Raw genomic sequence first — 18,344 nt, 5'->3', positions numbered from 1 at the left:
TGGAGGACATGGACCCCTTGGTGGACATATTGGTTCCAGAGGACCCTTCCAGCATCACCATTCCACTGATCAAAACCATTAGGGAGACCACAAAGACCTTGTGGGAGACCCCTGCCTCTCTACCCCCTACTGCTAAGAAGGTGGAGAGGAAATATTTCCTGCCATCTAAGCGACATGAGCATTTTTATACCCACCCCCCACCAGGGTTGTTGGTGGTGGCGGCTGCCGCTAACAAAAAAGAGTGGCAAAGACAGCAGGGGCCCCCGCCGAAGGCCAAGGACACAAAAAAGTTGGGGCTCTTCGGGCAGACGGTGTATTCCACCGGGGGGTTCCAACTTAGGATCACGAATCAACAGGCAATCCTAAGTAGGTATGCCTACAACTCCTGGGCGTCAATGGATAAGCTCAAGGCTGCGGTGCAGCACGGTAAAATTGGGATACTCGCTCCAGTTTTCTTCCCTGCCTCCTTCCCACTCCCAGTCCATGATGCCATAGACAAGATAGTGTCTCTGCCCCCCCAAAGTAATAGTTTCTCTGGACTGGTGGTGCGAGCACCAACAGGTATGTGCCGAACTCCCTTTCCTGTCACCCCTACCGTCTTTGTGTCTGGTCACAGTTGCATCAGACATGGGGTGGGCGGCACACCTGGTTGATCTCAAGACACAGGACCTATGGACCCAGTCAGACCTGCCGCTACACATCAATGTGAGGGAGCTAAGAGCGGTACGTCTGGCATGCCAAGCTTTTCAGGACTATCTAATGGGCAAGGTGATATTGGTTCTGACGAACAATGTGGCGGCGATGTTTTATATAAACAAACAGGGTGGAGCTCGCTCCTTTCCCCGTGCTAAGAAGTCCTCAGTCTGTGGGAATTCTGCATCGCTCGGTCGATTCACCTTGTGGTGTCATACCTTCCGGGGTGCCAAAACGCATTGGCAGACAACCTCAGCAGGTCTTCCCTCACTCGTGAGTGGTTGATTCAATCGGATGTGTTGGCCAATGTCTTCCAGAGGTGGGGCGTTCCCTAGGCGGACCTGTTCGCCACAGAGCTCAACAAGAAGTGCAGGACCTTTTGCTCTTTTCAGAAGCACAGCCTGGGTCCCTTCCAGATGCATTTCTCATCCCATGGACAGACCAGCTGTTCTACACCTTCCCACCAACTCCTCTTATCCACAGGGTATTGGTGAAGATCCGGCAGGACAGGGCCGCAGTAATTCTAATAGCCCCGGCTTTGTCCCGTCAGCACTGGTTTACGACCCTGCTAGATCTTGCGGTGGAAATGCCAATCACTCTGCCTCTTCTCCTGGACCTGCTCACCTAGGACAAGGGCATGCTGAGTCACCCTAACCTTGAGGCACTGCATCTCACAGTGTGGAATCTCCGTGGTTGAACCTGAGGGAACTAGTGTGTTCAGAACAAGTCAGGGAGGTTCTTAGTAGTAGGAAACCCTTGACATGGGCTACGTATCTATCAAAGTGTAAGCGGTTTTTCATGTGGGCAGCAGCAAAGAGTATCCCGCCTTTGAAAGTGCCAATTCCGATGATGTTGGACTATTTGCTCCACCTGAAGCAGCAGGATTTATTGGGGTCGTCGGTTAAGGTCCATTTGCCAGCCATTTCATCATTCCACCATGGGGAGGCGGGTGGCTCGGTTTTCACTAACACTATGGTTAAACGGTTCTTGAAAGGGTTGGACAGACTGTACCTGCCAACATGATCGCCAGTGATCCAATGGGACTTCAGCCTTGTCCTCTCGAGGCTAATGGGCCCCCCCGTTTGAGCCTTTTGCGTCTTGTTCGCTCCTCTACTTTTCTGGTAGCCATATCATCAGCCAGATGGGTATCTGAGCTCAGAGCGCTGACTTTGGAACCTTCCTAAATGGTTTTCTTCAAGGATAAGGTCCAGCTTTGCCCTCATCCAGCTTTTCTGCCAAAGGTGATCTCTCATTTCCATGCTAATCAGGACATTTTCCTCCTGGTTTTCTTCCCAAAGCCGCAGGCTAATAATAGGGAGCTTAAGTTGCACTCTCTTGATGTCAGAAGGGCTCTAGCCTTCTACATTGAAAGGACCAAGCCTTTCAGGAAGACGTCTCAGCTGTTTGTAGCAGTAGCTGATAGAATGAAGGGGAAACCAGTTTCGTCTCAACACATCTCATCTTGGATCATTTCGTGTATCAGGTAGTGTTATGACCTGGCGAAAGTGCCAGCACCAGCAATAACTGCCCATTCCACCAGGGCCCAAGCGTCTTCTGCAGCATTCCTGGCGCAGGTGCCGATTCAGGACATTTGCAAGATGGCAACATGGTCCTTGATTCACACCTTCACAACACACTATTCTGTCACTCAGCAGGTTAGGAATGATGCCGCTTTCAGAAGAGCAGTGCTGCACTCTACAGGAGTCTGAGTTCCGACCCCTCCTCCTGTGGTACGGCTTGGGAGTCACCTATTTGGAATCAGAATTGACATGAGCAAGCACTCGAAGAGGAAAAAAACAGTTACTAACCTTCCGTAACTGTTGGTCTTTGAGATATGTTGCTCATGTCCATTCCAAAACCCTCCTACCTACCCCACTGTCAGAACTGTCCGGCAAGAAGAAACTGAGGAGGGGAGGGTCGGTGGAGCCCTATATAGAGCACCATGGAGGCGCGACTCCAGGGGGCTCCACAGCTGACCCTATGGATACTCTGGGGGAAAACTTTCTGGAGGACTGTGCACCTGCTTGGAATGGACATGAGCATCACGTCTTGAAGAACAACAGTTACGGAGGGTTAGTAACCGTTTTTTCCTTTTCCTTTTGTTCTTACAGTTAGGAAGTTTCTCCTGAGATTTAATCTAAATCTGCTATGCTGTAGTTTGCCTCTTGTCCTGCCCTCTGTGGCAAGAGAAAACAACTTTTTGCCATCGTTTTTATGACAGCCTTTCAAGTATTTACAGGGGACATGATGGTGGTCCTTAATCTCCTCTTTTCCAAACGAAACATACCTAGTTTCTTCAGCCTTTGCTCATATGGCTTGCATTCCATCCCTTTGATCATCTTTGTCGCTCGTCTCTGTAGCCTTTCGTTTCTCTACATTCTTTCTATACGTTGGTGACCAAAATTGGACACAGTACTCCAGGTGAGGCCTAATCAGCGCCGAGTAGAGTAGTACTATCACCTCCTGTGACTTGTACGCTATGCCTCTGTTAATGCAACCTAAAATTGCAATGCCTTTTCTTTTTGCAACAGCATCGCATTGAGGTTGTGATCCATTACAACTCCCAGATCCTTCTCAGCAGTGCTGCTGCCAAGCCAGTTCTCCCCATTCTGTATTTGTGCATTTGGTTTTTATTCCCTAAGTGTAGCACAGAGGTCATCAACCTTTGGGTAGGGGCATGCCAAGTCTTCCCCACACCCCTCTCCCACGTGCTGGCGCCCGAGGATCACTGTTTGTATTTGCACTCCCCTCTAGTGGTGGCAGGGACGTCTGCAGGCCCATTTCCTGTTCTCCCCTTTTGCCCCTTCCCCCTGCTGCAGGGCTGGGTGGGGCGTCGGTCAGGTCCTCCTCTGAGGAGCCGCCCCCCGCTGACATCCCTGGCAGCCCTCCCGCAGGGAGCAGGAGTAAGGGGTCGGAATGCTGCCTGAGGTTGCTTAGATGCACCCAGCGTGGGGGGGCTGGGAGGACAGATGGCTGAGGCACTGGGTCAGCACACCACTGGCAATGGCCAGGAGCCTCTCCTGGCTCCAAGCAGTGCCACGTAGTGGTTGCTCTCTCCCTGCCCGCTTTGCGCCGGGACCCGGGAGCAGCATGGTTCTGGCCAAGACACCGCTGGGCCCACGTGGGAGAAGGGCGGGGCTGGATGGGGGGAGTAGCTGTAGCACGGCGCTGTGCTGGTTGGGACCATGAACGGCTCAGTATGCCACTCAAAATCTTTGGCACATGTACCACAGTTTGCCGACCTCTGGTGTAGCACCTTATATTTGTCTTAATTGAATTACATTTGTCTTAGTTGAATTCAACAAAATAGACAAATTTTGTTGTCTATAGCCCAGTTCTCCAATTTATCTAGATCCTTCTGAATTTTAGTTCTGTCCGCCAAAGAATTGGCAAGCCTCCCTACCTCCCTCCTCCCCCCAGTTTTGTGTCATCTGCAGATTTGATCAGTGTGCTCTCTAAAGCTACATCCGAGTCATTAATAAAGATGATAAACAACACCGGACCCAGAACAGATCCATGTGGAACCCCACTTGAAACCTCCCTCCATTCCATTAATAGTTATTCTTTGTGATTCTTTGACCAGTTATGTATCCGCTTAATGGTAGTTCTGTTGAGCCCACATTTCTCTAGCTTACTTACCAGATCGTCCTGTGGGACAGTGTCAAAAGCCTTGCTGAAGTCCAGGTCTATTATATCCACTGCATTCCTCCATCCACCAGATCAGTTACCCTGGCAAAGAAGAAAATCAAACTGGTTTGGCATGATTTGTTCTTGGTAAATCCATGCTGGCTGCTTGTGATTATCCCTTCATCCTCCAGGTACTTGAAATTGAACATTTTATACATTATTCTAGTAGCTTCCCAAGTATCAAAGTCATGCTGACTGGTCTGTAGTTCCCTGGCTCCTCCTTTTTCCCCTTTTTAAAGATGGACAGTATGTTAGCCCTTCTCCAGTCTTCTGGGACCTCTCCTGTCATCCGTGAGTTTGTAAATAATATTGCCAGGGGCTCTGAGATTTCTTCAGCTAATTCCTTCAGCACCCTTGGGGAATAGCATCCAACCCCACTGATTTGAATTCATCTACATCCATTCTCCTTTATTGTCTATGATAACTTTGCTTGTTGTCTGATCACGTTATTTTTTGTGAGAAGACTGAAGCGCAAAGTAATCATTGAGCAGTTCTGCCTTCTCCATTGAGGAGAAGACCCATGCTGTCCTTGATATTTTTGTTTTGTCTGACATGTTTGAAGAAACCCTTCCTGTTGTCTCTAACATATCTTGCCAGCTTTAACTCATTCTTTGCCTTGGCTTTTCTGATTTTGTGCTATTCCCATATATACTTCCTTGGTGACATGCCCCTCCTTCCATTTCCTGTATGTATCCTTTTTGGGTTTTAGATAGCTAAAAGTTCCTTGTGTGGCCATATTCTAGACAGTCTTGCCCTCAGTCTAGAAACATAAAAGAGAATAACAATACAAACACTCGCAACTTTTACATATTTTAAACATTTAAAAAAAAAAAATCAGTTGGTCTCTTCCTTATCATTGAATCGCTGTTCCCCATCATGAAATTGCCTCTCTTGACAATTACTCATGACATCTATTGCAGTAATTACAATTTTGCATGATCTGTTTTTTTCAAATATTCTGGAGCAGAAAATCAGATGACAAAGGGATTAGAGAGAGAATGAATACTGCTAAATCCATTAAATCTGTCCAGTCATCCATTCATCCTGAATAGAGGGAGGCTAAACAGCTGCTTCTCATACAGACAGCTACATTTACAGATAAGCAAAGCATACAGAAATTTTCATGTGGCCTATCTGCATTTACAAGGATTTACTTATATTTTTTAAGTAAATATATATATCTCCTTTATAGCGTAGACTAACTTTTAATATCTTACTCGTTTGATGATTAGGATGAAAAGTCCCTAAATAATATGTGGTAGATCTACTTTGTCATGGTTTTGTGTACAGGCTTGTACCCAGAATACATTTTGGGCTAGATTGTGCCTTTCACGTAAGTCTCCCACAGTAGGAAGCCCCATCTCTTCATCAGGCTCTCTAGGAAACATTCCAGAGGTGTGCCGAAGAAGCATGCTCATTTCACTTAGGACAGTGGTCCCCAAACTTTTTAGGTTACATCTTCTTACCCCTGTCCATGCCCCCTCGCCTCTCCCAGTTAGGGCTGAGTGGGCCCATGGTCGGGGCTGCGGCTGGGAGCGGGACCATGGCAGCTGATGGCCGAGTGTGGAACAACAGCCAGGGACTGAGCAGGCAACAGTGGTTGGGCAGCAAGCCAGGAAACTGGCCACGGAGTGGGGCTGGGAGCCAAGGCTGGAGCCACAGTTGGGAGGTGGGGCTGGAGCAGAGCGGGGAGGGATGGTGCTCCCTCCTGCCCGCCCCCCCCCCCCCATGGGGGCTGGCCCTGGCCCTTCCGCATCCTCCCTAACATTCCTCCCACAGTTTGAAGACACCTGCTTTAAACTCGTATTTGCTCCCAAAATGCAAGCTGTTTGGCTCCTCTGACACTGATCTTTTATTGATTTTCTGACCCCCAAGGAAGCAAATTGTGCAATGTATGTTGAGGGCTAGATTTTCAAAGGAACTCAGCACCCAACAGCTTCCATTAATGCACTTCAGTAAGTATCTAGGTTTCTAAAAGTTCTCAGCACTTGAGAACAATGGGAGCTGCTGGGTGCTGAGCACTTGGGAAATCTGGCCTCCTCATTTAAGTGCCTTACAAGAAAAGAAAAGGAATCATTTGTAGTTGTGTGTCCATTCACCCTCTCCACACACACAATCCTACGGTATAAGGGAATATTTGGGATCAGTAATTAGAAGGATTTTAATCATCATTACTTTTGATAATGGAAAACCAAATGGGGGGGGGATCTTTAAGTCTGACTTGAAGGCAATGAGATTGCCTAAGAGATTGGTCATAAAATATCTCCAACAGTCTAAAGCAGTGGTTTTCAACTGGGGGTCTGCAGACCCCTGGGGGTCCACAACTATGTCTAAGGGTCCGCTAAAGGTTGTCATTACCAGAGGACAGTGGTTTTCAATCTGGAGTCCACAAACCATGTCTGAGATTTCCAGATGGGTCCGCACCTACATTTGAAATTTTTTAGGGGTCGGCAAATGAAAAAAGGTCGAAAACCACTGGTTTAAAGGCTTTCATCCCCCTCCACACATACTCATTCTCCTAAAACTTTGGGAACCTATGTGCAAGGGAGAGATACTGAAGAATAGTCTTTTGTCCCTTTCACATTCTCAGAGCTCACTACCCATACAAGCAGCATGATTTTACTATTGCAGGAAACAGAGGTACTTAGAAATTGGACAGATCCTGTACTTGCTAAATTATGTGGATAGTGGATTGCAGTAATGATTCCTTAGGCTGTTCTCATATCAGTTATTTAAGCAGTCTGCAGTAAGCTGCACTAGCCCCTTATTAGTGCTTTTCCTTGCTGTTATGAGAAGGCACCTAATGGATTCATTATTGTACGCAAAGAGGTAGTTCTGACATAAGGAGAAAGATGAATAGTATGCACATATGTGCTGCATGTTACTCAACTCTACAAGTGTATTTTATGGGCACTTAATGAGTGACTATCATTGAGTCCCTGCTTGGAGGGCTGCATGTTGGTCAGGCTCCAAAAAGTTGGAAGTTAGAATGACATAATTTTTGTTCTCTTTCTGCTTATGGATGGTTCAGCTCTTTGAAAACCGAGTGTAAAAATGGCATCATCTTGTTCAGATGTGTTCCCTGTGTGAATCGGTCAAACTTCAGTAACAAAGCTAGTTGTTTGCTATTTTTTATTTCTATGGACAGCTGACACAGGTAGCCAGGCATGAGCTGGATTGTATTCCTTTTTGTACATCACCAGTAGAAATGTTTGCTAATTTCCAGGCACATGAGAGTCAGTTACACCAGTGCAAACTGGTCAATGGTATTAGGGTTTCACATTTGTTAATGAGCTCAGTGTCAGCTTACAAGTTCTTTAATAATAGTGATGATACACAATGAGGCAAGAACTCAGTCACAGATAAAATCAGGACTGTTGACGGACACATGCAAAATTTTCCTATATGTATATCACGATGAAATCTGGGGGCATGTAGAGGAAGACAAATTAGTTTCTCTCTTAAATGTTAGAATTAGATTCTTCACATAACATGAAAAATACTTTTAATGTTTCTTTTTTTTTATTAAAAATATGGTAAGAAGCTGAGAAGCAGAGTAATATTTATCGGGCTGACTGAAGTGCTCTCTTTTGCTGAATGCATTTTATGTTATGAGGAATGTCCTCTGGGGCTGTTCATTATAATCACGGATCCTAGTAATCTGTTTGCCCTGGAAAAATGTGTAATTTTCATTTTTACAAAAATTTTTTAGTTTTTACATTTTGTGAAAAAAATAAAAACATATATTAACTATTAACTAAATGTTACTGAAAGTACTACTTCAGTGTGCTCTCCCCCTCTCGTGATTGATTTTTGAATACGCTTTAAATTTACATAGCTAAATGTACTCCAATATATTGCTTCCGGCCCGTAGAGGTTACTCAACAGTGTATCGACATTTGTTTTAATGCATCTCAAATTTAACTTCAGACTCCAGATGTGAATAATTAAAGTTATGAAAAGAGGCCGAAAACTAAAAATCACTCCTGAAGAGCGTGTCACTGAGTTTGGCAAGGACAAATTTCACATTCATGGTAATGTGCTGTGCTGTTCTGTATGCAGCAAGGCTGTAGATCACATTCAAAGGCAGACAATTGTAGAACACATGGAAAGCGCTAAACATAACCTGAATGAAAAGAAACGAAAACGAGGCTGGAACAGCAAGGCCATCGACAACTGTAAAGAAACAATGCACTGTGACTGGATCCTTCTATGAATTTTATTTTATTATAATGATTGATGGCACTGGTAGGCTTCGAACTTGCTTAAAAATTGTAAATATATCAATAAAACATTGTGTTCAACTGATACCTGTATATATTGTAGCTAGGGAAACTAAAGTTCAGCATTTCATTTTAATTGTGGAAAAACACAGATATTTATGGTTTTTATCAGAGAATTTGGGGTTTTTTATCACAGAAAACTAGGATCCCTGATTATAATGGAAACGTGTTTTCTTTCTGCATAAGGGTGGCACCTGTTGTAAATCCTGTTACATTACAGTTGCCTCTTCTTTGCTTCTAGGAATGGTTGCTGAATTTTCCTTTCAGTATATGAATTTTATTTGAACTAATGAGAGAAAAAGCTATCAAATATATATTTAAAGTGCAGTGTGTCCTCCCCTCTCCCAGAGTACATTATAACTTTAGGGGATGGCAAATGTGAAACCTAAACAGGTGTCAGGATTTCTTTAATCATTTAGCGTGAAGCAGTCAGTGCCACCTACTGGCTTGGTCTGGCAGTGACATTGTGGTGTTTGTTATAACTAAGGATAAGATTATGTCGTGACTTCCTCTGACCTCCGTGACATTTTCTGCTTCAGCTGGGAAGGGGGCGTGGGGCAAGAGCTGTCAGCTGCTGGGGGGGGCCAGTGGTTCCCTGCCCCCATGGGCGGGGGAAAGGGGTATCATGGAGCTCTGAGCTGCAGCCAGCAGCGGGGGACCCCTGGAGCTCCCTGCCGCTGCCCAGGGCTCCTGAAGCTCCCAGGTGCTGCAGGTGGCCAGGGGGTTCACAGGAGCTCCTTGCCCCCATGGGCAGCATCTCTGCAGTTCCCTGCTGCCATGGAGCTCCCAGTTGCTGAGGGCAGCCCCTGAAGCTCCTTGCCACTGTGAGCGGTGTCCCCGGAACTCCCTGCTGCAGGAGGAGGTTTCCCAGAGCTCCCTGCTGCTGCAGGCTACAAGCAGCATCCCTGGAGCTCCCTGCTGCTGCGGGCAGGCGGAGGGGGGGTGGGGGGGAAGGTGTCTCTCCAGAGCTCCCAGCTGCTGCGGGCAGCTCCTACAGCTCTCCGCTGTGATGAGTAGCATTCCTGGAGCTCCTTGCCGTGGGTGGCCCCTGCAGCCCCCGGGCTTGGGATGGAGCCCAAGCTCTAGGACCCTGCTAGGTGGAAGGTTCCCAGTACTTGGACTGCAACCTGAGCCTGAACATCTACACTGTAGTTACAGTCACTTAACCAGAGCCCTGTGAGCCTGAGTCAGCTGTCACAGGCCAGCTACAGGTGTCTGTCTGCAGTGTAGACATATCCCTGGGCACCAAGTGTGACTTATGTTTGATTTTCATATTTAATCTCTTCATATTACAGCAATTGATTCAAATATCCTACAAATGTGGAATACCTTTCTATGGAGCATCCTGGTATTGTATATAAATCTGTAGGGTATAGGTGCCTCTAGAACACTGATATGATTTAAAACCCTGCAGTGAGCTAGTTAATTTCCTGATGTTCAATATGCTTTAGTTTCTACTGATTCCTTTATTTAGGGCACTAATGTGATGGCTACAGTTAGTTGTTCTTACTCTTTCCTGTGTAGGCACCAGAGTAATGGGGCAGTAATTTCCCGTTGTGGACAGCCCGAGGTCAGCTGGTGGGGCTGGAGAAATGCAGATGATGAACACCTTGTCCAGTCAGTGGCCAAAGCCTGTGCCTCAGACTCTAGATCCAAAAGCAGCAAATTAATTAATGGAAACTGTTCCCGAGACTTTTCTAATGGAGGGGACCTCTCCGATGTGGAATTTGGTGAGCGTACCAGCCCCTTATTTCTGACATGGCTAGAGCTTTGTATGTGAGTGTGATCTCCTGTGTGTATAGAATAAGAGATATGTGGGGATGCCAGTGTCTTTACAGAGTGTGTATGTTTCCCCTATGTATAGTTCATGCACACTGATTCCGGTATGACTAGTTGTTGCAGGTAGTGTCAACAGAATTTATTTAATTACTGTTTGGTTGCCCTTTCCCTAGATTCCTCCATTTCTAATGCTTCGGGAGCAGAAAGTTTGTCTATCCAGCCTCAGAAGCTTTTGATCTTGGATGCACGTTCTTATGCAGCTGCTGTGGCTAACAGAGCCAAAGGCGGAGGCTGTGAGTGCCCAGGTGAGTCGTGTGTGCTCTCAAATCAGTTTATATGAAGATAGCCAAAGGGACATTTACACATTTAAAGAGATATGGGGCTGGTTTACATCAAGGGGTTTTGCACCAGTGTGGTGTAGTTACACTGATGTTGCAAACCCTTAGCGTCACATAGATGCACGTCACAACTTTTTACACTGGTGTAATGCATCTACATGAAAGATTTGTATCAAAATAGCTATGCTGGAGCATGAAAACCCAGTGTAGGCATTCTGTACCTACTTCAGAGGGACAGTTAGTTACCGTTGATGCTGTGCTCCAAAACATAAGACTAAATCAGTAATAATATACAATTAACACTGAACTATGTATATTGAATAGTCTTTCTTCACTGAATCAAATATTTAAATTTAAATGCAATATAAAAACACACTAAAGATTAATGTATAGATTAACTATAAAAATACAAGAGGAAAAAACCAAAACTAAATCATAGTGGATAATAGTGTTGCAGGATTGTTATATGTGGGGAAACTTTTTTGCAATCTTTGTAGAGACATAGTACTCTTAGTATTTATGGAATAGCTCCCATATCCAAATATAACTGAAATACTTATTTCTGCTTTGAGTGCTTGTTCATGTCCATTCCATGCTAGGTGTGTGCGCTCCGCATGCGCAGTTGCCAGAGATTTTTCCCTCAGTAGTATCTGTAGGACTGGCCCTAGTGCTCCCTTGAACCGCGTGCGTATGCGCTGGTATAAGAAGTGACACATGCTCCGTGTCCTCTCAATTCCTTCTTACCGCCCATGACAGTTGCCTGGAACAATCTTTCTTGCTCTTGCAAGACTTCTTTCCCAGTGGTTTGGACTTTTGTAGATGTTGTATAATTATTGTAGCTAGTGTATGTAGTTCCTAGTGTTAATGTATGTAATAGTGTGGATAGTTGCCCCAGTCGTCAAGGAACTTTTGCCCCAGGGGCTGGGCATGCCCCGGTCCCCAGGCTTCCAGCCATGCATCTCTTGCAGCACGCCCATGCCAGTGAGTGACCTGCACTCTAGCTATCTAACGTGCCTCAGGAAAACTCACATTAAAGAGAAGTGCCAGATCTGCAGAGGCTTCAGACTGTGCACGCAAAAAGATAAAGACATTCCTCTTAGAGCTTTACATATGGAGGCAACCCTCAGATCAGCCTTGGAGCCGAGCTGAATCAGCACTGAGCACTTCAGCTCCACCGTTCTCCAGCTCCGGTGCCGAGAAAGAAGCATAAGAAATAGCGCACTGAGAGAGGGCGCTCTCTGGTGTCAAAGGCCAAGCATGGAGTGGCTGGAGTAGTGCGACCCATGCTGGGCCACTCATCCTCCCCAGAGCCACTATCGGCCCCAGCATCTCTGCCTAGAGCAGCACCAAGTTCGGTATGGGACCTTCCTCTGACTTCCGGGAGCAGTCGTGGGACCTTGCGTCTGCATGCTCCTTCGACTCCAGAGGCTTTCCAGGTGGCAAAGGATCTGATGTCCCTCACGGTCCCCCCTCCCTGTCCTCTCAAAGCCTCCTGCCAGCGGGCAACCGGGAATAGAAGGGATCAAGGAACAGTGAGTTCCATCACGGAACTGTCTAGTCTAGTCTAGAGGAAAACCCTCCATGGCCCCATTGCAGCAGTCTCTGATCTGTTGTCAGTCATTGGTTCACCGGCACCACCTCGAAGTGGAAGTGGGTATGGCGCCCCCATGGTCTCTGAGGGAAGAATTCTCTTCGAAGGGGGAATCCTTCACCCCACTGAAGACATACTGGTACCCGGCCTATGCACTGGACTTTGGCACTGGGCCACTGGCCTCTGCAGTGGTACCAGGGCTTCCTTCCCGCCAGTGATATTCAGTGGTGTCCAAGAGGTGTGCCGCTGCCTTGTCCAATCCAGCACTGGACCCCGACTACAGTACTGCCCCCGGTACCAAGATTTCAGAAGTGGCCCCAATGGACATGGTGCAGATAGAGGAAAAAGAGGCAGACCCTCTTCCTCGTCATCCACAGATGAGGCGATCTCAGGCCCTAGTAACCCCCTCCTGCTGGATGGCTTCAGAGCCCTCCAAGAGCTCCTGAAACAGGTCACCGCAAACTTGGCGCTGGAAGCGGAGGAGCTGAAGGAGTTTGCTCACAGTTTACTTGATATCCTGGCTGCAGCGGCCCCCTCCAGAGTGGCCCTGCCAGTTATTGAGGTGGTGTTGGGACCTGTTGGGGTGCTATGGCAGACCCCTTTGTCTCTGCCCCCAGCTCAGAAAGGTCAGAGAAGAAGTATTATGTACTGGTTAGTGGCTTTGAATACTTGTACTGTCATCCTTCGCATGGTTCTTGATGGTGGTGGCTGCAAACAAGCAAGACAGATGGGACAGTCAAGTGCTACCCCCAAAAATAAAGAGACTAAGAGATTGCACCTGTTCAGACGCAAGATTTGATTTGACAGGCAGTCTCCAGTTACATATCTCTAACCAGCAGGCTGTGCTGGGGAGGTACAATTTTAACCTGAGACTCAATGGCCAAATTTAAGGACTCCCTGCTACAGGTGTCAAGGCAGGAGTTCATGGCCATCCTGGAAAAGGCAAGGTAGTGGCCAGGACTTTGCTCCAGGCAGATCTGGATGTGACTGACCATGCCAACCAGGACTGTAGTGTCAGTGGGCACGAGGCGCTGTTCATGGCTCCAGTCATCAGGACTCTCTCATGAAGTGCAGCAGTCAGTCCAGTACCTCCCCTTCGAGGGGACCTCCCTGTTCTCCGAACAGATATACTCCAAGTTTCAGGGCCTCAAAGACTTGAGGGCTATGCTGTGCTCCCTGGGCCTTTATACACATCCCAGCCTCCAGGAAGCATTTTAGGCCCCACCAGTCTTCCAGGTTCCCAGCGCCTCCCAGACAGAAGCCCTATAAAAGAAAGGAAAAGGGTTATAAATGATGTCAGCCCGTGCCTTCTGCCTTCAGTCTCCTAATCAGGCTCACATAGATACCACCAGGGAGGAGGGGTAGGCAGGCCTTTTGAAGGTATGCCCAAGGATGGCATACCAGTCCCAACTCCAGATCTATCTTTCCTTTTTGTTTTTGGACCTCCCGTCACACCCATCAGCCCAGCGTAGTTATTTCAGATGGTTGGGTACTCAGCTATAGCAGTCAGTTACACTCTCCAGTTTTCATCCACCTCTCCCTCCAATCCCCGCATTCCCATCCCTCTTCAGGGACCCTTCTCACGAGCAGCTTCTTGTTCAGGAGGTGCAGGCACTCCTATGTATAAGGGCAGTAGAGGAGGTTTCTCAAGACTTGAGAGGGAAAGGGTTTTACTCCCAGTATTTCCTAAGCCTGAAAGCCAGACGGGACCTTCGGCTCATCTTGGACACCAGTAAATATGTCAAGAAACTGAGGCCTCTATCATTCCCTAACTGAATCCAGGAGACTGGTAACGCCATCCTTGATTTAAAGGACACCTATTGCCACATCTCCATCTTCCATGGTACAGGAGATTCCCCCAGGTTCGGAGTGGGTCAATGCCACTACCAGTTCACTGCGCTTCCCTTCGACCTATCGGGAGTCCCACAGTCTTCAGGAAGTGTATGGAGGCGGTAGCAGCCCTCCTCAGACGTCAGGGCGTGCAAGTGTCTCAGTGCCTTTACGACAGACTGATCAAAGGCTGCTCGCAGGCTCAGGTCCAGCACAGCATTGGTACGGAGTGAATCAGCTTCCAAGCACTGGGCCTGTTGATAAATGAGCAAAAGTCAACTCTGGTCCCAGTTCAGAGAATAGCGTTAATCAGGGCAGTCTTGACTCGATCCAGACCACGGCCTACTTACCGGAGGCTAGATTCTGAGCTATGTCAGACCTACTCTCCAAGGTTACAACCGACCTGCTAATGACTGCTCGGGTTTGCCTCAAGCTGTTGGGTCACATGGTGACATGTACCTATGTGGTGCAGTATGCAAGGCTATGCATCAGACCCCTACAGATGTGGCTGGTGTCAGTTTATTCCCTGAGCAGATACCACTTTGACTCAGTACTCACAGTTCTGCCGCCAGTCCTTGCTTTGCTAACTTCATGGAGAGACCCAGGTTCTGTAATGAAAGGGTTACCCTTTGCCATCCCCACATCCATTGGTAACCTTAGTTTCATACATGTCAGACCTGGAGTGGGGAGCCCACCTCGACAGTCTTAGAACTCAGGACTTCTGGTCCTGAGAAGAACTGTCCCTGCATATAAATGTCAGGGAATTCAAGGCAGTACGCTTGGCTTGCTGGGCCTTCCTTCCCCAGATTTCAGGCAAGGTGTGCTCGTCTTGATGGACAACACTGTGTCAATGTTTTACATCAAGAAGCAGGGAGGGGCTTGACCTTCAGCCCTGTGCTAGGAGTCAGTCTGACTGGGACTTCTGCATGAAGCACGCTGTCCATCTTGAGGCATCACATCTCCCTGGAGCCTGAAATGTGCTGGCAGATTGCCTCAGCAGATCCTTTTCCTCTCACCACAAGTGGTCTCTTCACCCAGAAGTCGTCAGTGTCATCTTCCAGAAGTGGGGGCCTTCCCAGTGGACCTGTTCATCACCAGAACAGGAAATGCCATCAGTTCTGTTCACTGCGTGGGTACAGCAGGTTGTCCCTCTCAGATGTCTTCCTGATCTCATGGACAGACTGCCTACTATAAGCTTCCCCACAATCCTCTTGGTTCACAAGATCCTCCTAAAGGTCAGATAGGACAAGGCAAAGGTTATACTAATAGCTCCGGTGTGGCCACACCAGCAGGGTTTGGTATGCTTCTGGACCTCAGTGGCAGCCCCAGTCACACTCCTACCCTGGCCAGACTTGATTTCACAAGACTGCGGCCAGTTGCTTCACCCGAATTGAACCTCCTTGCACCTAATGGCATGGTTTCTGTGTGGCTGAACCCTAAAGAGCAGGCCTGCTCGGAACAGGTCTGGCAAGTCTTGCTTGGTGGCAGAAAGCCTTCCACTAGGGCTACTTACGTGGCCAAATGGAAATGTTTCACTTGTTGGGTCTCTGGATGGAATCTCTCCATCCCGATCTTCTCCACAGTTTATCCTGAACTATCTGCTCCATCTGAAACAACAAAGTTTGGCTCTTTCATGTATTACGGTTCGCTTAGCAGCCATCTCAGCCTTCCACCCTCCTGTGCAGGGCAGATCAGTGTTCTCCCACAAGATGACCCACAGGTTTCTCAAGGGCCTGGTAAGACTCTACCCTCAGGTTTGTGACCCGATTCCCCCATGGGACTTGCACCTGGTCCTGTTGAGTTTACAGGGCCCCCCTTCAGACCATTAGCATCTTGTCCCGTATTGCTTCTCTCTTGGAAGGTCACCTTCCTGGTGGCGATCACCTCGGCCAGAAGGGTCTCCGAGATCAAAGCCCTGATGCCAGAACCCCTTTATATGGTGTTCTTCAAGGACAAGGTCCAGCTGTGCCCCCATTCGGCCTTCCTACTAAAGGTGATGGTGCAATCCCACAGCCAGAACATTTTTCTTCCTGTCTTTATTCCGGTACCTCACAAGACTGCCGAAGAATGTTGGCTCTATACATTGGATGTTAGGTGGGCCCTCACCTTCTACATTGAGAGGACCAAGCCCTTCAGCAAGTCCATACAATTCTTTGTATCAGTAACAGAAAGGAGGAGAGGGCTACCTATGTCATCCCAAAGAGTCTTGTTCTGAATAACTGGCTGTATCTGAACTTGCTACGAGCAGGTGAAGGTTCCTCCTCCAGCCATTGCGACCACTCATTCCACGAGAGTCCAGGCTTCGTCAGCAGCATTCCTCATGCAAGTACTGATCCAGGACATCTGCAGAGCCACAACATGGTTGTCGGTTCATACCTTCGCATCCCACTATGCAATCACCCAGCAGGCCCGTGACAATCCTAGTTTTGGGAAAGGAGTGTTGCAGTCAGCACATCCATGAACTCCGAACCCACCTCCAGGGGTACTGCTTGTGAGTCACCTAGCATGAAATGGACATGAGCAAGCACTTGAAGAAGAAAAAATGGTTACTGACCTTTCATAACAGTTGTTCTTCGAGATGTGTTGCTCATGTCCATTCCATGACCCACCCTTCCTATCTCTCTGTTGGAGTTACTGGCAAGAAGGAACTGAGGGGGCACGGAGCTTGCAGCACCGCTTTACTGTTTCATACATGCACAGCTCCAGGGAGTGCTAGGGCTGGTCCTATGGATACAAATGAGGGAAAAATCTCCAGCACCTGTGCACATGGCATGCACACACCTAGCATGGAATGGACATAAACAACACATCTCGAAGAACAAAAGTTCCGAAAAGTTAACTTTTTTATCATACATTTGTGAAGTTTACCAAAGATTATTACATTCCAGATTCTTTGTCACCGTTTGTGAATTGTGGGCAGTATGAGCAAGAAGCTTTTTGGTGACAGTTAACAGCGGAATACATCATTGGAGAATATGGGAGAATACCAAATAGGAAAATTATAGGTAGGAAGAAGGGCAAAGCTATTTTCAGTAATATCTAAGATGGCCTTCTGAGGTCTTCGACCAAAATAGCTGCACTTTGGGGCATAGCTGCCAGTGGTGAGAGAGGGCCATAAATGTCCATATAGCTTTCCAAAACTATAAAGGAAGTCATGATTCATGACTCATGATGTGGGGAAGGCGGTGGATGTGATGTACCTTGACTTTAGCAAAGCTTTTGATACGGTCTCTCACAGTATTCTTATCAGCAAGTTAAAGAAGTATGGGTTGGATGAATGGACTATAAAATGGATAGAGAACTGGCTAGAGCATAGGGCTCAACGAGCAGTGATCAATGGCTCCATGTCTAGCAGGCAGCTGGTCACAAGCGGAGTGCCCCAGGGGTCGGTCCTGGAGCCGGTTTTGTTCAACATCTTCATTAATGATCTGGAGGATGGGGTAGATCGCACCCTCAGCAAGTTTTCAGATGACACTAAGCTAGGGGGAGTGGTAGATACCCTGGAAGGTAGGGTTGAGATACAGAGTGACCTAAACAAACTGGAGGATTGGGCCAAAAGAAATCTGATGAGGTTCAACAAAGACAAGTGCAGAGTCCTGCACTTAGGACGGAAGAATCTCATGCACAGCTACAGACTGGGGACCGACGAGCTAGGCAGCAGTTTGGCAGAAAAGGACCTGGGGGTTACAGTGGACAAGGAGCTGGATATGAGTCAGCAGTGTGCCCTGGTTGCCAAGAAAGCTAATAGCATATTGGGCTGCATTAGTAGGAGCATTTCCAGCAGATCGCGGGAAGTGGTTATTCCGCTCTATTCGGCATTGGTGAGGCCGCATTTGGAGTATTGTGTCCAGTTTTGGGCCCCCCACTACAAAAAGGATGTGGAGAAGTTGGAGAGAGTCCAGCAGAGGGCAACAAAAATGATTAGGGAGCTGGAGCACAGGACTTACGAGGAGAGGCTGAAGGAACTAGGCTTGTTTAGTCTGCAAAAGAGATGAATGAGGGAGGATTTGATAGCAGCCTTTAACTACCTGAAAGGGAGTTCCAGGGAGGATGGACTAGGCTGTTCTCAGTGGTGGCAGATGGCAGAACAAGGAGCAACGGTTTCAAGTTGCAGTGGGGGAGGTCTAGGTTGGACATTAGGAA

At 47.6% G+C, this 18,344-nt stretch overlaps 1 protein-coding gene across 9 annotated transcripts in view; it reads left to right on the top strand.

Moving 5' to 3' along the window:
* MTMR3 (myotubularin related protein 3) overlaps positions 1-18,344 on the top strand; it is a 145,275-nt gene that overhangs the window by 100,503 nt on the left and 26,428 nt on the right. For all 9 annotated transcript variants that reach the window (XR_010920227.1, XM_067550225.1, XM_067550228.1 and 6 more), the window contains 2 exons: positions 10,188-10,393; positions 10,616-10,747. Coding sequence is in view for 8 of the 9 variants with exons in the window: in XM_067550225.1 (XP_067406326.1) it covers positions 10,188-10,393; positions 10,616-10,747 (338 nt within the window). In the remaining variant the exon portion in view is untranslated. The remainder of the gene's footprint in view (positions 1-10,187; positions 10,394-10,615; positions 10,748-18,344) is intronic.

This window comes from Emydura macquarii, unplaced genomic scaffold (assembly GCF_026122565.2).
Source record: "Emydura macquarii macquarii isolate MOO-44397 ecotype Brisbane River unplaced genomic scaffold, CSIRO-AGI_Emac_v2 contig_1254, whole genome shotgun sequence".
NCBI lineage: Eukaryota > Metazoa > Chordata > Testudines > Chelidae > Emydura > Emydura macquarii.
Note: the sequence above shows the minus strand (reverse complement) of the source record. Positions and strands in the feature narration are given on the sequence as shown.